The sequence below is a fragment of the Polyodon spathula genome, chromosome 23 (assembly GCF_017654505.1).
Source record: "Polyodon spathula isolate WHYD16114869_AA chromosome 23, ASM1765450v1, whole genome shotgun sequence".
In the NCBI taxonomy this organism is placed as follows: Eukaryota; Metazoa; Chordata; class Actinopteri; order Acipenseriformes; family Polyodontidae; genus Polyodon; species Polyodon spathula.
The window spans coordinates 26,636,395-26,656,996 of NC_054556.1; the positions used below are offsets into that span (position 1 = coordinate 26,636,395).

At 42.9% G+C, this 20,602-nt stretch overlaps 2 protein-coding genes across 3 annotated transcripts; both read right to left on the bottom strand.

The window, feature by feature from the left end:
- Nucleotides 1–1,638: 1,638 nt before the first annotated feature.
- On the bottom strand, nt 1,639–12,978 carry LOC121298335 (GTP-binding protein GEM-like). The gene is made up of 5 exons (XM_041225426.1): nt 12,750–12,978; nt 11,540–11,897; nt 6,318–6,400; nt 3,794–4,001; nt 1,639–3,131 (listed from the first exon to the last, which is right to left on the bottom strand). The coding sequence occupies exons 2-5, from the start codon at nt 11,853–11,855 to the stop codon at nt 2,854–2,856; spliced, it is 885 nt and encodes a 294-aa protein (XP_041081360.1). The 5' UTR covers nt 11,856–11,897; nt 12,750–12,978; the 3' UTR covers nt 1,639–2,853.
- Nucleotides 12,979–14,389: 1,411 nt separating this feature from the next.
- LOC121297817 (uncharacterized protein C20orf96-like) lies at nt 14,390–19,745 on the bottom strand. Of its 2 annotated transcripts, none has more exons than XM_041224330.1 (11): nt 19,682–19,745; nt 19,458–19,537; nt 19,214–19,352; nt 18,832–18,956; nt 18,479–18,637; nt 17,914–18,013; nt 17,473–17,630; nt 17,276–17,377; nt 16,752–16,838; nt 16,150–16,262; nt 14,390–14,886 (listed from the first exon to the last, which is right to left on the bottom strand). In XM_041224330.1, exons 2-11 carry the CDS (start codon nt 19,512–19,514, stop codon nt 14,826–14,828), a joined length of 1,101 nt encoding a protein of 366 aa, XP_041080264.1. In that variant the 5' UTR covers nt 19,515–19,537; nt 19,682–19,745; the 3' UTR covers nt 14,390–14,825. The 2 variants fall into 2 exon arrangements, with proteins under 2 accessions (XP_041080264.1, XP_041080265.1); XM_041224331.1 differs by having other exon boundaries at nt 19,678–19,720.
- Nucleotides 19,746–20,602: the final 857 nt, after the last annotated feature.

The window sequence follows — 20,602 nt, forward strand, 5'->3', positions numbered from 1 at the left end:
GTCACAGCAGCACACTGCGAGAATCCAGAGCTGGGGTCACAGCAGCACATTGCGAGAATCCAGAGCTGGGGTCACAGCAGCGCACTGCGAGAATCCAGAGCTGGGGTCACAGCAGCGCACTGCGAGAATCCAGAGCTGGGGTCACAGCAGCGCACTGCGAGAATCCAGAGCTGGGGTCACAGCAGCGCACTGCGAAAATCCAGAGCTGGAGTCACAGCAGAGCACTGTGAGAATCCAGAGCTGGGGTCACAGCAGCACACTGCGAGAATCCAGAGCTGGGGTCACAGCAGCGCACTGCGAGAATCCAGAGCTGGGGTCACAGCAGCGCACTGCGAGAATCCAGAGCTGGGGTCACAGCAGCGCACTGCGAGAATCCAGAGCTGGGGTCACAGCAGCGCATTGTGAGAATCCAGAGCTGGGGTCACAGCAGCGCACTGCGAGAATCCAGAGCTGGGGTCACAGCAGCGCACTGCGAGAATCCAGAGCTGGGGTCACAGCAGCGCACTGCGAGAATCCAGAGCTGGGGTCACAGCAGCGCACTGCGAGAATCCAGAGCTGGGGTCACAGCAGCGCACTGCGAGAATCCAGAGCTGGGGTCACAGCAGCGCACTGCGAGAATCCAGAGCTGGGGTCACAGCAGCGCACTGCGAGAATCCAGAGCTGGGGTCACAGCAGCGCACTGCGAGAATCCAGAGCTGGGGTCACAGCAGCGCACTGCGAGAATCCAGAGCTGGGGTCACAGCAGCGCACTGCGAGAATCCAGAGCTGGGGTCACAGCAGCGCACTGTGAGAATCCAGAGCTGGGGTCACAGCAGCGCACTGTGAGAATCCAGAGCTGGGGTCACAGCAGCGCACTGTGAGAATCCAGAGCTGGGGTCACAGCAGCGCATTGTTTTGGAATTGGCGAGCATTCTTTCTGGGATGACACGCATTCAGTACTGGGTATGGTAGCATGCTTTTCAATGCTCTTTCTCTCACAATGCATATAAAAGCTATATTTGTATATGATAACTGGGGGGGGGGGGTGCTGTTTATTTTGTATGATTGATTGAATATGAAACCGCAGCACATGTAAATATATTGAAACTTTTTAAAAATTTCTTTCCATATTTTCTCAATTAAGCTTTATCTTTATTTTTATGATTCTGTTTGTTAAATCCAGGTGAAATCATATTTTCTACACTTAAACGAGGCTGCTTACTGTTAGAAAAAACAGTGAAATAAAATTCACAAAACCGTATAAAAACACCCTGAAACGGGAGCGTTTGAGACTTCTTGAAACTAATCTAATTAGCACTCTGCTAATCCCCTTGTCTGTGAAACATAGGGGAAAGTGTTAAACAAAGCAGACACGGCAATGCCCTTAAAGAGCCACACATTTCACAGGCAAGCCCCTTCTGCTGGACTCGCAACGAGGCCATTTTATCCTGGCAACTCGGCACGTAAATGAGCGGTTTCTCAGAGCCCTGGTAACAGCCCCAGCTGGTTTAGTGTGCGACGTTATGTTATTCTGAGAGCAATAGCAGTGTAATAGTATGTGTTTAACAGTGTTCAGGACCCCCTTGTAAACAAGCCTTTGAAATCCCAAACTAACCTGTGCTCTTATTAACAAATTCAAAAGACAAATTCACTGCAAAAAAAGTGCCACTAATAGTTTTTATTATAAAAAAAAAAAAAAGCATCTATTTACAAAATGTGTAGTAGCTCCACAAATTGTCTTTCATTTGTACACATTGTATTGCTTTCACAGGCTGCCACAGTGAAAGTGAAGGACTGCATACAGGCTAGCCATCGGGGGAGCAGAATCTCAGTTGTGCCCAAGCTCTGCAAATAAAGCTGACATTTATCAGCTGGCCATCAGTCACACAGCCACACACACACACAAGTGTGCTGCACTGAGGATGTTACAGAACCGTGTGCATTGCTTTTAAGACAGTGACACAAGAAACTAAGAGAAGATTATAATGGGGCAGTATGCAGCTGCTGGGAATGGTAAGTCAGGAGTGAGGGACTAACATGCTGTCTGATGGGCGAGGGTGGAGCACACAGGCTATTCTGCATAGTTACTATTAAACTCAGTTAGCACTTTTGATAATAGCCCCCTCCCCATTAAGCTATATGCATATGCATGACAGCGAACACTGTGCAGTAGCCTGCTTGCAGGGTCGTGTCTCATTTATTCAAATACAAACACCCAAGTTTGTAGAGCAAGGTTTGTGAAGACTGAGCACAGTGAAGGAGAATGGATGCTATTAGCAGCAGCGGCCAACACATCATACAGCGTTTGCATGTGGATGATCAGCACTATGAGCTATATGTGCTATAACATGCGAATTTTTCTAAAGTTTTCTCCTTTGAGAGAAAAGACAGATGAAAAACGATCAGAAACTATTTAGCGGCTTCTAGTTTTCCAGTCCCGTAATTCTAGAAGTGAAAAGAAAAAAAATCTATCACACTCACAGTAAAATACTTGTCTGTCTCAGTTCGGGTAAACTGTGGAGCTGGTCTCTGCTAATCCAAAATCACTGACCTGACAAGGCAATTTTCTTTTTTTTGTGACATTTGTGCATAGGTCAGGCTTTGGATGTCTTTCCTTGATCTGATTGAGACTCCAGCTTTAGATGTGAAACAAAACTGCTGGATCACAACAGAGACACACGGGAATGGCTTTTAACGAGTCCAAAAAATACAAAAGTTTTAAATTTTTTTTTTAAAAAAATCAAGAAAAGTTCTCTTTACCTCCAAACCGTAAGGCTACCAAATATTGCTTGCTCCTGGAAAAATAGAAAAAGCCCGTGAAACTGAGCAGCGGCGTGTCTGTATCGCTCACGTAGTCAGAGGGTCGCTGTGTTTTTAAAGAACGGACAAGTCATGGCAAGACTTGGAGCGCACCTTCAAGGCCATCTTCTTGTTGTTTTTGGCTACCAGTCTGTCGAGCAACCTGCGCGCTTTCTTGGTGACGCTCTCCTTGCGCTTGTAGACAGACATCCTGCGCTCGTTGGTCTCCTTGCTGTCCCTACGCAGCCGGATCTGCCTCACGATGCCCTCGAACAGCTCCTGCACGTTGTGATGTAGCGCCGCCGAAGTCTCGATGAACTTGCAGTCGAACACCACAGCGCAGCCCCGGCCCTCTGAAACACGAACACAGGCAGGTTCTACTGCAGAGTCTACAGCGCTGGCTGAGCACACACACACACACATTCTGTACAGTAAATCGGAGCACGCTCTGCTTGAAATAACAGCCCTGCTCGCAATCGTTCATACAAGAGATTTGTATTCATCGAGATTTCATGCAATCAGAGATCAGCCTGGTATCAAATCAGAGATCAGCCTCCAGGTGTTTTATGGTTTTTGATGGAATCCTGCTGGTGTCACTGGGCTCATCCAGTGACAGCACGGCTCTCATTTCCATTTGCTTCGCACAGTGTTTTAGAAAAACGCATGCGACTGCACATCGCTGTCAGCGTTTTACTGTCAGAATCATTCCTGACGTTGCTGGACTAAGACAGTGAGTAAGAACACAGTGAATCAAACTGGGGGTGGGCGCAGGGATACAGGAAACACGCTGGAGGCTGGCAGGGACGCTGTGCTTTTAATATCGTCATGACACTGAAGAATGACCCGACATCCCTGCCTCTGTCACTCTGACACACCCTGTACAGTCTCAAGCATTCTAACTGCCACACTTCCTCACAATGGCAATGGAATGTTAGTCATGTTTTTTTTCTGCTTGGTTCTGGAGCAGGCACCAGCATTCTAAATTATTCCCATAAAAAATAATAATCCCAATCACCTTCCACAGACACCTCTCGGCAGCGGACCAGGTCACTTTTATTCCCCACCAGTATGATGGGGATGTTTTCGGCTTGCCTCGCCCTGCGCAGTTGGATCCTCAGTTCGGACGCACTCTCGAAGCTCGCCCGGTCTGTGATGGAGTACACGATAACGTACGCATTGCCCACCTGCATGCAGTAATCCTGAACCCAATTCTCAGCCTGCTCCTAAAACAACAAGATGAGAAAAGCACAGCCAGTCAGGAGAAATCACACTGGCAATGCAGTCTGTCCATGTCTCTCTGGAGGGAGGGAGAGAGAGAGGGTGAGACAGAGAGGGTGAGAGAGAGAAAGCGAGACAGAGAGCGAGAGAGAGGGTAAGAGAGAGAGAAAGAGAGAGAGAGAGAGTGAGAAAGTGAGAGACAGTGCGAGACAGAGGGTGAGAGAGAGGGGGTGAGAGAGAGAAAGTGCGAGAAAGTATTGTCAATTTTACAGTGTGAGTGCATGTATATCTGGGGTCTATCAGCACATGAAGACCTGCTGGGTGCTCAAGCAGGGAGAGGATCTACAATGTGAGTGCATGTATATCTGGGGTCTATCAGCACATGAAGACCTGCTGGGTACTCAAGCAGGGAGAGGATCTACAATGTGAGTGCATGTATATCTGGGGTCTATCAGCACATGAAGACCTGCTGGGTACTCAAGCAGGGAGAGGATCTACAATGTGAGTGCATGTATATCTGGGGTCTATCAGCACATGAAGACCTGCTGGGTGCTCAAGCAGGGAGAGGATCTACAATGTGAGTGCATGTATATCTGGGGTCTATCAGCACATGAAGACCTGCTGGGTGCTCAAGCAGGGAGAGGATCTACAATGTGAGTGCATGTATATCTGGGGTCTATCAGCACATGAAGACCTGCTGGGTGCTCAAGCAGGGAGAGGATCTACAATGTGAGTGCATGTATATCTGGGGTCTATCAGCACATGAAGACCTGCTGGGTGCTCAAGCAGGGAGAGGATCTACAATGTGAGTGCATGTATATCTGGGGTCTATCAGCACATGAAGACCTGCTGGGTGCTCAAGCAGGGAGAGGATCTACAATGTGAGTGCATGTATATCTGGGGTCTATCAGCACATGAAGACCTGCTGGGTGCTCAAGCAGGGAGAGGATCTACAATGTGAGTGCATGTATATCTGGGGTCTATCAGCACATGAAGACCTGCTGGGTGCTCAAGCAGGGAGAGGATCTACAATGTGAGTGCATGTATATCTGGGGTCTATCAGCACATGAAGACCTGCTGGGTGCTCAAGCAGGGAGAGGATCTACAATGTGAGTGCATGTATATCTGGGGTCTATCAGCACATGAAGACCTGCTGGGTGCTCAAGCAGGGAGAGGATCTACAATGTGAGTGCATGTATATCTGGGGTCTATCAGCACATGAAGACCTGCTGGGTGCTCAAGCAGGGAGAGGATCTACAATGTGAGTGCATGTATATCTGGGGTCTATCAGCACATGAAGACCTGCTGGGTGCTCAAGCAGGGAGAGGATCTACAATGTGAGTGCATGTATATCTGGGGTCTATCAGCACATGAAGACCTGCTGGGTGCTCAAGCAGGGAGAGGATCTACAATGTGAGTGCATGTATATCTGGGGTCTATCAGCACATGAAGACCTGCTGGGTGCTCAAGCAGGGAGAGGATCTACAATGTGAGTGCATGTATATCTGGGGTCTATCAGCACATGAAGACCTGCTGGGTGCTCAAGCAGGGAGAGGATCTACAATGTGAGTGCATGTATATCTGGGGTCTATCAGCACATGAAGACCTGCTGGGTGCTCAAGCAGGGAGAGGATCTACAATGTGAGTGCATGTATATCTGGGGTCTATCAGCACATGAAGACCTGCTGGGTGCTCAAGCAGGGAGAGGATCTACAATGTGAGTGCATGTATATCTGGGGTCTATCAGCACATGAAGACCTGCTGGGTGCTCAAGCAGGGAGAGGATCTACAATGTGAGTGCATGTATATCTGGGGTCTATCAGCACATGAAGACCTGCTGGGTGCTCAAGCAGGGAGAGGATCTACAATGTGAGTGCATGTATATCTGGGGTCTATCAGCACATGAAGACCTGCTGGGTGCTCAAGCAGGGAGAGGATCTACAATGTGAGTGCATGTATATCTGGGGTCTATCAGCACATGAAGACCTGCTGGGTGCTCAAGCAGGGAGAGGATCTACAATGTGAGTGCATGTATATCTGGGGTCTATCAGCACATGAAGACCTGCTGGGTGCTCAAGCAGGGAGAGGATCTACAATGTGAGTGCATGTATATCTGGGGTCTATCAGCACATGAAGACCTGCTGGGTGCTCAAGCAGGGAGAGGATCTACAATGTGAGTGCATGTATATCTGGGGTCTATCAGCACATGAAGACCTGCTGGGTGCTCAAGCAGGGAGAGGATCTACAATGTGAGTGCATGTATATCTGGGGTCTATCAGCACATGAAGACCTGCTGGGTGCTCAAGCAGGGAGAGGATTACCTGTTTTTCAGTTTCCCACGTGTCCATCACAATCAGAGTCATCTCCTCCCCGTCTACTGTTAGCGTTCTTTCATAGGACTCCTCTGAAACACATGGAGAGAAAACAACTCAGTGACACACTCCACACTGCTGTTACACATGAACCCTTTCATGCAGGAAATGTTTTTACTTTTTTTTCCATTGCTTTGTATGGGGGGAAAATAGCATCCTCATACGAGGTCATCATGCAGTGGCATCTTCCACATGTAAAGACTACAAGCTTGTTTTTATATCCGCCACGCACGAAAGGGTTAAAGCAGCATAGTTACTGTTTAATAATCAATACATCATTACAGAACAAAGTAACTGCATGGGTTTTACTGCAATCCTTTCTTCCACTTGTAACACTAGCAAGGGCAGTAAATCCTAAACAGTAAAACGAGGAGACTGTAGACTTGGTGCTCAGGGCTCTTCTCAAATCTGGACCTTGACAGTGCTCTTCAAAACAGTTGCAATCTGATGACAGCGGTGCACAGGGTCACTTGTATAATGTGCCAGTATGGATAGAATATATCCTCAGAAGAACTCTCAGTTCAGCAAGTTTATAAGATTCAAAGCAAGGACAAAATAAAAGTTTTCTGTTGCTCGGGAGAGGCCCTGTTGCTGATTGAACCCTGAAACAGAGATAATGTTTACCGGCATCCTGTAACTAAGGAATCCCATGCTTTATAAATCTGACAACAGGCTCATTGCAGGCTAACCAATTAGAACTGTGTGGCAGGCACTCAGGCTTTACCTGCTTCTCCTATCAATCAATCAATCAATCAATCTTTATTTTATATAGCGCCTTTCATAGTGGACCACCATCACAAAGCGCTGTCAGTACAGTGCAGTAAAAGCAACACGTGGGGCTGGAATGATCAAACGCTGTCTTGTATAAGGTGGATAACAGATCAAAAACACACTTCAACAAACCATCTTATTTTCCACTTTCTGTCCCAAAACCAAAAGCATTAAAATCTAGACCACGCCGTCAGAGTTTAAAAAGCCCCAGACAGACGCACTAAAGTGGTCTGATACATCCATTCATCTTTCATACAAACAGGCTAGACTAATGTGTTTTAATCGAGCGGTTTTCATCTATTTTCCCCGTGCTCAGCACTGCTAATTTGCCATGGAAACTGAGGGAATGAGCCACCTTCTCACATATATGTGCTAGCGTAAGCTGTTTATCAGTCACAGTACAGACTGCTTGCAGGGTCATTTGTGAAATGACTGCAGCAGGTCACCTTTAATGTGACCGCACAGTAACACTTTGATATCCAACACTGAACCCTGTAGTATTTCACAGGCAGCTGGGGTGGATGCTTGGAGGGTAGGGTGCCCTGTCAATGCAGTATGCAACCCACCTCCAGCCAGGCTCTCTATCTAAAGTCACTAGAATCTGGTGGCTGTTGCAATCGCGTGGCCTGCATTATTTTATGCTGTGAAACGTGTCCTCAGTTTGGTTCGGTTTCAGTTTAGGCTTGTTACAGGACGCGTGGTTTGCAGTTTAGTGGTTTTCTGTGCCTGCTTTTTCATCGATGGTCACGTTCACAAAACAGCATGTTCCTTTGCTGGACAATTGGGCCATGATGTCATAACACCACGGATTTGGGTAATGGGTGAAAATGCCAATTGCATTTCATGGTCATCTGTGGTCCTGCTTACCATAGCACTTTTACAGTGCTGTACATCTGACATCTCAGTCCTAATGGAAGATATGTTTATGCATTATATTATGTGTGTGCAACTGTTGGAAGTTCAGTAAACTCCCCTTCACTGTTATAAGAGAAATTACTACCTGCACATTTCAATTAAGTTTAATCTTCAGAAAAAAAACAAAAAGATTGTAAAATGTAATTACATAAACTATTATAGACTGAATAAATATACATATACAAAAAATAAAGATCAATGCTTTACACAGCTCTAGTCAAACAAGCCTGTATATATTCTGTTCATGCTTTCAACAGATTTCATAGTGAAATTGCCACTATAGATTCATGCAAGTCCCTTTTCTGTTTTCATGCCTCAAGCTATACTGTTAAATACCAGGGCTGCTACAACACACAGCTTTGGGAAAAAGCACAGTTTATACCTGATTATGCAACGAGTCGGTTCCTTTCCCTCAGCTTACATGAGTTTAGTGTCATTTTTTATTTCCTTTAAAATATCCTAAACTTTAATCAGTGTCCTCAGGAATGCAGCTTGGAGATGGAAAAGAATTGTTGCCTGTGTGAAACACAGACGCGGATTTACTTTCCCAGAGATAATCAACACAGCATGCTAACAAAACACAGGACACCTGACAGCAACACGGCTCAGGATGCACTGAAATCAGATCAAATCATTGAGCATCAAATGACATACACATACCCTTAGGAAAGTGTCATGCAGTAACAGCACAGCACTGCGTAACAAAGCATAGTGAAAGCACGGTAAAGCATAGGGAAGCATTGTTAAAGACCAGAGAGGTATGGTAAAACCATGTGGTAAATGCATAGTATAACCATGGAAAAAGCAAGGGTAAACTACAAAACTGCCATGCAACTTTCAGGGTATATACTGTATATCAGTCTAGGACTCTAATGAGTGCACTGCTGCAAACTTCAAACCAATCTGGTGAGCAAATGGAAAAGAGAACAGCGAATCCAGGTTGTAAGCAGTTAGACTTCTGAGAAAAAGTTTACTGAACATCTAAAGATCCTGGCTGCATGCTTGTGCACTGACAGCATGCCCTTTCTGCTGTCTTTAGCATCGTGGCCCAGCAGTGCATTATGCTCTGAAGGGGTTTGTGTGCTGTCAGAATCAGACCCCAGCTATGAGGTCATAGATCCTCATTCACCGTCCCGTCAACAAACCCGGAGACAAGACAAGCCACCGCGCAACATTCTGGGGAGCAGAGACTCCCCGGGACATGCACGTAAGAAGAGGACAACTTAGTCTGGCAGCAGCTACTAAAATCAACGAGCTGTACAGCAGATCCATTTTAAAAGGGATATTCCCTTTTAAAAAACATACTTTTCCCATGCTTTCCCGTGTTTTTTTAATATGCTTTACTATACCTCACCTATGCTTTGCCACGCTTTCACTATGCTTTATTTCACTTTGCTATGCTTTTACTACAGGAAACGTAAAGAAACTTTCCTCATGACTGTTTTGATTTTGTTGTTTGAAATTAGCTTAATTTAAAACATCTGGTTCCTTTGAAACGTGGCCACAAATAATGTTTTTAAAACAAAATACCTGAAGAAGCATGCCTGGGTCATTTCTTTGGGATTACATTTGTGTTTTGCCTTCTCTAGAGAACAGCTCTCACTAGTGAGTCTGTAACACTGAGGTGCCCATGGACCCCTCTCTTTGTATGAAGCAGCCACTGCCATCCGCCCCAGTGGACTTTGCCACTACCGGCAACAATAACAAACACAAATCTGACAGCTGGCATTTCAACAACAGCAACTTGTTATTTTTGCTGTTTGTTTTACTCTACAGTTCAGTGCTCCACACTGACCATGTGTTCTGCTGCTCTGTTCTAAGTTCCGAGCCCCGTTCCCCTGTCCCCCCCATGCAGAATGCAGAGCAGGTTCTTTATGATGTCATGTGTCTAAATGTATTGATCGATATGTGTAGATCTATATTTTACTGACAGCACTGCTCCAACTGAACATGCAATACATTGCTCAGGGTTAAGAATGGTGCCTCATGTATGGATAGGTTTATTAGTAAAGCATCTCTGTCCTTGTGTTGATCCACTGCTAACAGGCTCAGCGCAGCAAAGTGAAACATGACGTCAGAGTTGTATCAGAGTTACAACTCAGACTCAACCTTCACAGTTGTATCAAGACTGAGACATCAATCCTGTACATAGCTCTCTATTAAACAAACCCCTTCACGTACAGCTAGTGTCTAAAAACGAGCCGAAATGAGTTCACTTGGAAATGAACTCTGGAGGAAAAGAACCCAGTGCTTTTGTATGCACCGGATCAGCGCTAAAGGATTGTTTCTGCTGGTTCTGACTGTGCTTTCACACTGCACTGAAACAGACTGAGAAGGACTGAGTTCGGTTCCATTGAACAAACTCTGAAAGGGCCTGAGTTCTTTAGAAGGATTCACATATGCTTCCAAAACTTACCGAACTGAAAATAAATCCGCCCAAACTGTTTGATGCATGTTCTGCTTTGTGACAGGGTTAAACACCCGATTCTATATTTTCAGCTGGAAGAGGATGATCTTTTTATAATGAGCTGGTCCGACTGCATCAGACCTCGCTCTTACAGTCTGCCCTGTTGCCTTTGGTGAGGGAATAAATGAATCTCTTCATTAAAGACCGTTTCATTGCACTCCATGGTATTTGATCTTGTTATTGTCAGAACTAAGCAAGTTAAGCTGTGAAAAGGATATGGATAATTGTACAAAAATAGCTTTAATGTTAAAACTGTTTGTAAAAACAACTTTGGAACATTTATGATAACATAAGCCTTATGTTGGAAAATTGGCAAAAGCTGCTAATTATTTTCAGTTTATACTGCAGTGTTTTCCAGCTCGTAAAGTATCTTGTAACTCAAAAGTAACTGGTATGACACAAGTGTCAAACTATCCTACACAGATATAAACATTGTGACAGTGCAGTCTTCATAAAATAATCTTCATCCACATTATCTACACCTTGTAAAATAGCCTCTTTTAAAAAATCACCATGGTATATTGTATTTTAGTTCTCAATGCATTTACTGTTCTTGCAACTTACATGTAAAGGGCAGGTGATGAATTGTTTTCTGCGATTTTGTTAGGGAGTGAGCATTATGGAGAGCGCCTGAAAGGCTGCAGATCCACAGTTTTGTTGATACAAGCAACATGATCGGGGGTGCATTGCTGCTGTGCTCCCCAGGAATATATTTCCACCAGGGACAGAGAGATTAGCAACGCATACAATGCGAGTTTTACTCACACATGTTTCACTGCCTTGCATCTAAACTATTCCTCTTGATACCGGTATTACACACATCACAACATTATGCAAGGCGCACAACATGGGGTTCTGCCAGCACTGGTAAACTAAAAACTACGCACGCTAAGTGAGTTTGTACTGTATGTATTCATTTTCAACGCAAGACTTTTGAACAAAATCAGAAGTTTTGTAGGTACCCTTAACATCATACAACATGAGCCCCCAAATCTACTAAGCACAATCTCTCTCCTACCTCCACGCTGTTCATTAGCAGCATCCTTCTCCTGTGTCCCTGCGTAGATATTAGCCAGGCTCGACTTCCCTACTCCGGGGTCCCCCAGCAAGACAACCCGGTATAAAGAGTCCGCTCCGGAGCTGTCAGAATCCTCGGAATCGGATGACCAGCTGGCCCGACTCTGGATTGTTTTGTCCCCTGGGTGATAGGAGGCGGAAAGCCCGAGTGAGGGGTGGTGTGGGTCTCCGGGTCCGGCTTGGTGTGAAGCAGGGAGCGGGGTACTGGCCCTTCTCCGTAGTGTCTCCTTCCTGTCTCTCTGTGTGTTCAGAGTCATCTTCTTGAAACCCCCCCACCCCACCCCCCAAATAAAATGCACCTAAAAAAAAAATATATATATATATATGTATAAAATAGAGTTGATATATAGTCATGTAGGTATAATATTTACAATCTCTGCAAAATAAAAGTTAAAATTGTGTTTTAGGCGAAAGTTCAATGTTGTTTAAAACTTTAAGCGAATGTGCAAAAAAATACCATACCATTTAAAAAATGTACAAACACAATACACAAGTCATGAAACTCTCTGGCGATGGGTTTATAAATCAATCAATAAATCTCTACTCTCTCTAGTAACACCGCCAGTTACAAATGTTGCAAGATCGGAAGCTCCAGCCTCTTTTATAAGATGCTCATTAAAGTTTCTCAAGTTTTCAAGGGCAGCCTACCATCATATCCTTGTCTTTTATTATCTAATGAACCCGACTGCCTCGATCACCAGTTTTTACACATGCCAGTGGGCCGTGCGCCCCTGTATTATACCGAACATCAAAACAGCTATCGGATGTTTGTTTCCGCTTTGTTGCGAAGGTATAGAATAGCCAGTGGAACATTGCAACCATATACTTTTGGAGCCATGACAACAGTTCGCAAAATTCCAAAACACTGTTAAAAATTTAAAGAGCGGTACCCAGCTTTGCTTCATTACCTTGTCTGTGCAGACGCCCCTGACACTGTGCATATCCTGCAAGCAGATCGAGCTTCTGACACTCGCTGAAGAGGGCAGAAACTTCATGTTGACATACGGCGACCAAAACAACCAATATTAACAGCTTCACTCACAGCTGCATTTTTCAGAAGACACTTTGTCTATCCAATATTAACCCTCAATAACAGGCAACTGAGAAGGGAAAGTACGAGACCCCGAAGGTTTCCACACTGAAGTACTTACCGCTCTCTGGATGTTTGGGTGTTTTCAGAGAGTTTTGCGCTGTTCTCCCTCGGAGCCTCTTGGCAGCGGTGCGGTTGCTCTCTGCGTGTACTGTACTGCACTGTGTAAACCGGGTCTGACTTCTGCGTGTCAGCCTTAACCTTATTATAACTATACAACTCATGACGTTGAATAAAAGTCACTTCCTTTACTCCGACCCACTGTATCGATTATAGGTTACTACTTTACAACTACTAACTGTTGTATTTATTATTATTATTATTATTATTATTATTATTATTATTATTATTATTATTATTATTTTATTTTTTATTTTTTACTGTATATTATTACGTCGAAATTCCATGAAAAATAATGGTCCATCAAATATTTGTAAGTTTTGTGTGGTGCTTCAAAACATCTTATTGAACTTATATATATATATATATTATATATAATATAATATATATATATATATATATATATATATATATATTATAACAGACTAGTGGAAGTAACGCCAGGATTACATTTGAATTACTGCAGCTTTAAAATACATAAATTAATAGCACATAAGAAAACAGTGTGTACTGCTTCCATGCTGATACTGCATAGTTGCCACAGTGACCACGCAACCCTGTGGTAAATAAACGCTGGTGTAGATCAGTATCCTGTGCTGTGTTGCGAATGCATCAACAAATTCCCCAAGAATGTACTTATTAATGGCCTTGATCTTGCAACTAAATGAACCCTCATTTGTGATTAGCTTGCAGTGCTGAACCGACCACTGTAGCTACCGACGAGCAAGATCTTATTGGCGCAGCAGTGTCTTTAAAAGGTCTCTTGTGTGTGAAAACTATTGCCTGCACTGCTGAGAGCAGGTGATCCTGTTTTCACATTCCCACCCCACCCTTCAACACTTCTAGGTTCTTAATAAAGAAATAAATAAATACAAATAAAGCGAGTGTTACTGCATGACGAATCAAAAAGCTGTACTTCAGGAATGAACGAGCCGCAGTCATTTACAGCGTGGAGCTTCAGCAGCCAGGCAATGGCAAAAAAAATTCACTTCAAACGCCTGTGCTTTCCAAAGCCCTGCCAGGGTAACAGGCTGGAAATGTCTCATGTTTCTCCTGTAGTCACACAGTTATCCAGCTGAAACTGATGGATCAAAAAAAACAAACAAAAAAAAAACACACCACCTAGTGGAAATAGTTATACATTAATAATAATAATAATAATAATACAACATTTAAAAAGTCTTCGCTCATTCAGTTTCCAATGAAAATGTTTCTGTGCTTTAAATTAATTTTCTGGTTTTCATATGCTAGAAGCTGAGTTACTTTGCAGGTTTTTATTTTTTTTAACCAAGGTCAGCTTAGATGCAGAATTTAAACAATGAGGCTGATGATTCTAAATGAATTGTGCACTCCAGCACTGTTAGGGGTAATGCAGCCCTGAGCATTACAGTGATACTAAATGCATTTACTAGATATTGTTACATGCGTTTATTGATACAACATACCAATCTACTTCACTGTGTGGTTGTACAGTAAGTCAGGACAGGGCAAAGTTATTGTTTTCACCGATTGGAAGTGTCTGGCAATGGAGTTATCTGATTGGTGCGTGGAAGATTGCAAATAAGACAAAAGTAATAAATATTGCTGCTGCTGCTGCTGTTGTTTTTTATTTGAAGCTCTGTTTGGTAGATTTAATTGGCTGATGTCTGAACTGAATCTGAGTTCTACAGTACAGTGTGAGAAAAAGATAATGTCACAGTAGATACACCGTTTAACAGACTCGTGTTACCCTGAAATATACAGACAACTGCACAGACACGTCCTCTTCACTGTGCAGCTAGATCGGAAGCTATAGACACATCCTCTTCACTGTGCAGCTAGATCGGAAGCTACAGACACATCCTCTTCACTGTGCAGCTAGATCGGAAGCTACAGACACATCCTCTTCACTGTGCAGCTAGATCGGAAGCTACAGACACATCCTCTTCACTGTGCAGCTAGACCGGAAGCTACAGACACATCCTCTTCACTGTGCAGCTAGATCGGAAGCTACAGACACATCCTCTTCACTGTGCAGCTAGATCGGAAGCCACTCCTCTCTCGGGAGGTTTAGGGTCACGTCCATATCTGGAGTACATCTGAAATGCAAAATGAAAATAAACCGTTAGTCAGGATATATACATAACCCTGGATTGGGAATTTCTTGTGCTATGAATGAACCTCCTGAGTTTTTGTTGGTTAAAACTGAAATAACTACTCCTCTCTTTTTTTTTTTTTTTTTTTTTTTAAAGGTGCAATAACTAAAGTTTATGCATTTATGCGTCTCTCAAGTTAAATATATAAAGCACGGGTGTGAATGATTCCAATGGCAGCTGTATTTAGATGAACTGATTAAAGTCATTCATCCTAACTGCTTCATGAGCAGGTATACTTTATGATATACGAGAGACTCCTCACTTGATTTTCCCCAGGGGCTTGTGGGCTCTATTTAGTCTTAGATCTCTGTCAAGAAAAGAAGGAGAGGAAAAAGCCAAAGGAAATGTGAAGTGTCACAGCAGGGCGAGGATAAACAGTCTGCACGCTGCCTTCCCATGGGAAACTGAACTTGTTACAGTGCAATTCAAATAAATCAAGTCTGGTTTATATTTCCAGGAACTTGGGTATTTTACTGTCATGCAGAACTGTGAGATGTAAAGGGCATTCTGCTAAAGAAAGCTGTCTCAACTTTGTAGCTTTACTATTAATCACGACTAGTCACTGCTGACGTTTAGCTTTTACAGGGAAACTCTACTTTTTCATTGGAACAGTATTATTGCCCTTTTGTTTTACAAAAGGCTTTGTAGTTGTTTCAGACATCGGTACTGAATTCAACCTCTCTGCTGCTTGCTGTGTCTCAGGATCTTCTCTCACTCTGCTGTGTTTATTCCAACTCCACTTTACAGTTATATATATATATATATATATTGAAACCGGCCTACACTCACGATCGTTCACGTGCCCCTTTAAAAGTAGACCCAAGACGCAGGAATGGATTTTTAAAGAGCTTGTGTGCTATTTTTAATACACAAAAATAAAAATGAAACAATCGAAAATAAACACCTCGCTCCTTCAGATCTCTTACTAACCCTTTATGCAGGTCCCTGACTAGCTTGCAGGATGGCTAAGCCCTTTACCTGGCATAAAAACGAAACAGTTTTAACAAGGCTCTTTTCATGCTGACTGCTCGGAAGCACAGCACACCTCCTGCCTCCTTCTACTCAGCAATCATGAGCAGACAGACAGCTCTCCTCAAATACCCTGCACCCGGGTAATGTATTATTTATACATTTTGAGCTATGAGTTTTTCATGCCTGGACCGATACTAAATACAGTTGTTTTTTTGGTTTTTTTTGTAAACATACTTTGATTTTGGCAGTATATTGAAAATTTCCATCCTGATGTCTTTTTTGTTTTGCAGTAGGTGCGTAATATTTTCTTCCAGTTCAAGATTTTTTTCTTCCAGTTTTTTGGCCACCTGCAGTTGAAAAAAAAAAAAAAAAAAAAAAAAAAAAAAAAATAAAACTGAATTTAGTTTTTATTTCCCGCATCTAACAATTATACCTTTTGCAGAAAAGCATTATCCCTATTAAAAAAAAAAAATTTGTTATCCCTTTTCATCTACCGGTAATGATAATGTTGTTAGGTAAGAAATAATGTGCTGGGCACAATTGAACTGCACTACCTTTGGTATATTGTTTAACAAACCCTTACTAACCAAAGCCTATTACAAAAGTACATGCTTCACTGCCCAGTGCTGTATTTACAAGACACCTCCAAACAGTACCATTTACAACAATAGATTTATTATAGGGTCCATTATTCCAGGCTCCTTTCAATGTTTAATAAAAAACGCAATTAGAAAGAACTACTACTACTACTACTAATAATAATAATAATAATAATAATAATAATAATAATAATAATAATTGATGTAGTTGGAATGCTTTTGAAAACCAGCACCTACTCGTTTGTGAATTTCAATTTCTTTCTTCATCACGGTATTGTGAAAGGCCATCTCTTTAATACCAGCTGGAACGTAACTCATTTTACGCTGCAGAAGATGGGGGTGAGAATTTTGAAATAGTTCAATGCGTTACCATTGCATGAGTGCATCATGACTCACTGTACATCTCCCATGCCGTTCGTTATCAGCTCGAAGACAGAAGAGTAAGGCAAGCTCTGTGCTCACTGACAGCTCTGCACATTTTCAGAAAAGGCAGCTTCACTGAAAAGCAGATTTCAGTTACCAGCAGTCTCTGGTGCTTCTTCAAGGAATGCACCTGGCCTATACACAATATTGAGCCTGCTGTGCATTTTACTGTAGCCTTTAATTCCAGTTTTAACAACCACTGCCTTTTCCCTGGGTTTGTTTTGCTGCAGCCAGATTGATTCCACATGCTATTCACAATAAAACAATACTGGTTTGAGTGCACAGTGAAACATGCATGAAACCCCAGGTCCGCCCCAGCTCTGCAGGAATGGGCTTACCTCAGCAATCCCTGACAAAATGCAATCGCTTTCGTTCTTGATCAGTTTCTCTAGCCTGTCCCTTTCACTCTGCGCCAGCATTTCAATGTCTTCCTTTTCATCCTGTTGGAAAGTGTTACCGTGATTTACTGGGTCGCTTGTTACTGATTTAAAGACATTTGCTCTTGACCCTCAGGAGCTCCTATACTGCACAGTACCTCGTGCGTCTCCTTTAGTTTGTTTATTTCTTGCTGTAGCTCAGCGATCCTCAGGGATTTCACAGGATACTTCTTGTCCTTATAGGTCTTCAGAGTGTAGAGATCACCATGGGCTGTCCTCACTTTAGACATCATTCCTTTCAGTTGCTCTGCAAGCACTTTCATTGTGGGATGAAAAACCAAAAAAAAGAGAAGCATTTTAAATAGGAATACAAAAAAAAAAAAACATCTATCCATGCGTGACAGTGGATCGTTATTATTATTAAGCCGTTGGTTTGATAGGATAGCTAGCTGCTGCCAAGACAGATACACAGATTTATTATTATTATTATTATTATTATTATTATTATTATTAAAGTACAAAGTTAGGGCATGTTCTGACTAATAAGTTCTGAGATGGTGCACGTACACACACACACACACACTTTTAGTCTTACTGACCATCACAATCTTTCTGCGCCATGCTCTCTTTATCCTCAAGGTCAGCTCTTTTTTCCTTAATCTGTCTGCTACTCCACTCACTGAAAGCTGAAATATGGCTCTAAAAAGCAAAAAAATCATTAGTAGTTGAAACACAGCACGCTGAACCAGCAGCAGATATCAAGAGACGAAGCTGTGGGGAACAACTGGCTGATGCTCCGAGTGCTCGTCCCATTCAGTAAAGTCAATCGGAATACCTGGGATATCTATTGTAATAATCAAAATACCGGCAGATCTAAACACTAGTGGTGTAATAGGATCAGCCACATTCTGGTTGATTGAAAGAGACTCCCTCCTTTGTCACTTTCTATATTAGCTGACCCAGCTGCTGGCAATGGCAGGGTTATTGATTATTATAAAACGTGATCGGTCCCAAAAAGGGGGGCTGCAGGTGCTGTTCACAACTACAGGCACACATGGAAACATTTCTGCATTTACTGGCTGTTTTTAGGGACGGTGATCAGCTGATTCGTGTCGTGGATCTAGTGTTGAGGTGCTCTGCTATAGTCAGTATTGGCATGCTTACCCCAAGTCTCTCATACTGAACCAGGAACTCCCTGGCATTTACCACAGCATTCCCCTCCTTCGTGTCTAACTCAGCCGCCAGCCTCATGTTGGCTTCCTGAAGCGCTGCACAGTGGGCCTCGTACTCTGCAATCATTTGCTTCTTTGACTTAATCTGCACCTAAACACACGTCCAGCAGAGCATGTCATGAGAAACACAGAGCCATTCACAAAGCACACTGCTATGTTTGCACCGCTAGGTGCAACATTAGGAAGAGGCAGACATATCTTTAATTTACAGCGAGGTGGAAGCTTCAAAGCCGATAGTTTTTCATGAGTGTCCGTCTCTCTGTTCCCTATTCCTGGAATCATTACCTGGAGCATTCTGTAGCTGTCCTCTTTGTGAAGAGCACTGGGGTCGGTTCGAACAGTTTTCTTCTTTTGTTTCTTACAGAAAGGTGTCGTTGCACATGTTCTGGTTATGGTTGGGCTGGCTTTACCTGCAGAAATGATAAATTGCAACAGGGCATTTCAACAGCGGCTGCCTAAAGTTTGACCCAGTAAAACAAAGACTTCATTCAGGACCCCCACCCCCATCCTTACTCCAGCAGTACTATCCCCCTAGTTTGTTATGCAATATCAAGCCTTGGTTTACAGCCTTGAAACAGTCTGCTTTCAGTCGCTATAGCAGCCCAGTAGGGCTGTCTTCATTCCACTTTTAAAGGTGGTCCTCGTTATGCGAACAGCCTTTTCTCACCAGAGGCAGTCGTTGTAGAGACGGTGTAGGCAGAAAGGGGTGTGGAGCCGTGCTGCTGAACTGGGGGGAGAGAGGACTTCCGGCCAGTGTGTTTCACCCCCTTACCTTTCCTGCTCTGGCGCTCCCACTTGCGGTAATCCTGAAAGTATTGTCAACTGTTACAATCTTTTAATACGCGCAGGAATGTCACTGCGTATTGCTGGTGTATGTATGGTGTATGTGTGAAAGGTACTTGCAGACTCACCGCGGTATTGAAATTCGCAGGTAGCGACGCAGCAAGTTGGTTGGGGGCTGCGGCCATTATTTAAATTTCCATAACCGGAACTGGAACAAAAACAAAATACATTTCCACTAATTATTACACCAAAATAAACACAATGAATGGATCTTTGAAAGCAAAAAATAACTAACATCTAAACATTTACAGCATAGAACACTGCCTTAGTGAAAGATGTGTTAATTACCAACCAGCACGTCTTTATGTCATGTTCACATGTGTTGCATTGAAATTCAGCTGCAAAGTAAGTAAATGATTCGGTTTGTAATAATTAGTACAGTAGCATCTACTCACACGTACAAGCATTGGTGAACCAACAAGAACACGTTGTTTTTGAGGAACTAACGTCTGATGAAGGGATAGCAGGTTATCAAACTGTCGTGTCATGGTACAATAATTACACTATGTAACACAATTTTTGTTCCTGGGTAGTAAGTGTTATTTCCTAATTGCTTATGCCTCAAAAGTATAGAAAATGGCTCTTATTCCCCACAAACTTTGCTTTTGTGACCAGGACAGTGATATTTCAAAATATCACTATTTCCAATGGGAAAACGGGCAAATGTGTGTCTTTTCGTTCACATAAAGTCAGAAAAAAACAACATATGGATCCAAATTAACATGTATTTATACTAAAGTAATACAAAAATGATTACAAAACATTTAGAAGTGAGTAGTGTTTCGAGATTTACGATTATACTGTATTTACACTTACTACCCAGGAACAAAAACAAAAACAAAATTGTTACACGGTGTAATGCACGTAGCTGAACAGGCATGCAAAACATGGACAAATAAATACATTTTTCAAAGATACAGTAATATCTCACAGAGTCCCGTTATGCTCTGTTTAAATTTCAAATTCCTGTAGAGTTCACAAACCCAAAGCAGAATACGTGACTCTCGCCTCGCTTAAATGAATCCAGCATTGTAATTATTTATTTATTTTCTTTCTATCGCTCAGTGTAAGTTGTGGGCTGTGTTTTTTTTTTTCAGTAATCCAATGTCTTTTGAAGAAAGGGGACAAACAAACGTCTCTGAAATATAAATTACTCAAGCTACCTTAATAATAATACAAAATTTGTTTAGTGTCTGTCAGCATAGGAAATGGT

Coding starts and splice junctions, on each gene's coding strand:
- LOC121298335 (XM_041225426.1), bottom strand. CDS start 11,855: ATGACTCTGAACACACAGAGAGACAGGAAGGAGACACTACGGAGAAGG. Junction 4,002..6,317: donor CGTGGGAAACTGAAAAACAG/GTAATCCTCTCC, acceptor TTGTTGTTTTAG/GAGCAGGCTGAGAATTGGGT. Junction 3,132..3,793: donor CCGAGAGGTGTCTGTGGAAG/GTGATTGGGATT, acceptor TTCGTGTTTCAG/AGGGCCGGGGCTGCGCTGTG.
- LOC121297817 (XM_041224330.1), bottom strand. CDS start 19,514: ATGGCCGCAGCCCCCAACCAACTTGCTGCGTCGCTACCTGCGAATTTC. Junction 18,957..19,213: donor CTCTACAACGACTGCCTCTG/GTGAGAAAAGGC, acceptor TCATTTCTGCAG/GTAAAGCCAGCCCAACCATA. Junction 17,631..17,913: donor GGCGCAGAAAGATTGTGATG/GTCAGTAAGACT, acceptor CCACAATGAAAG/TGCTTGCAGAGCAACTGAAA.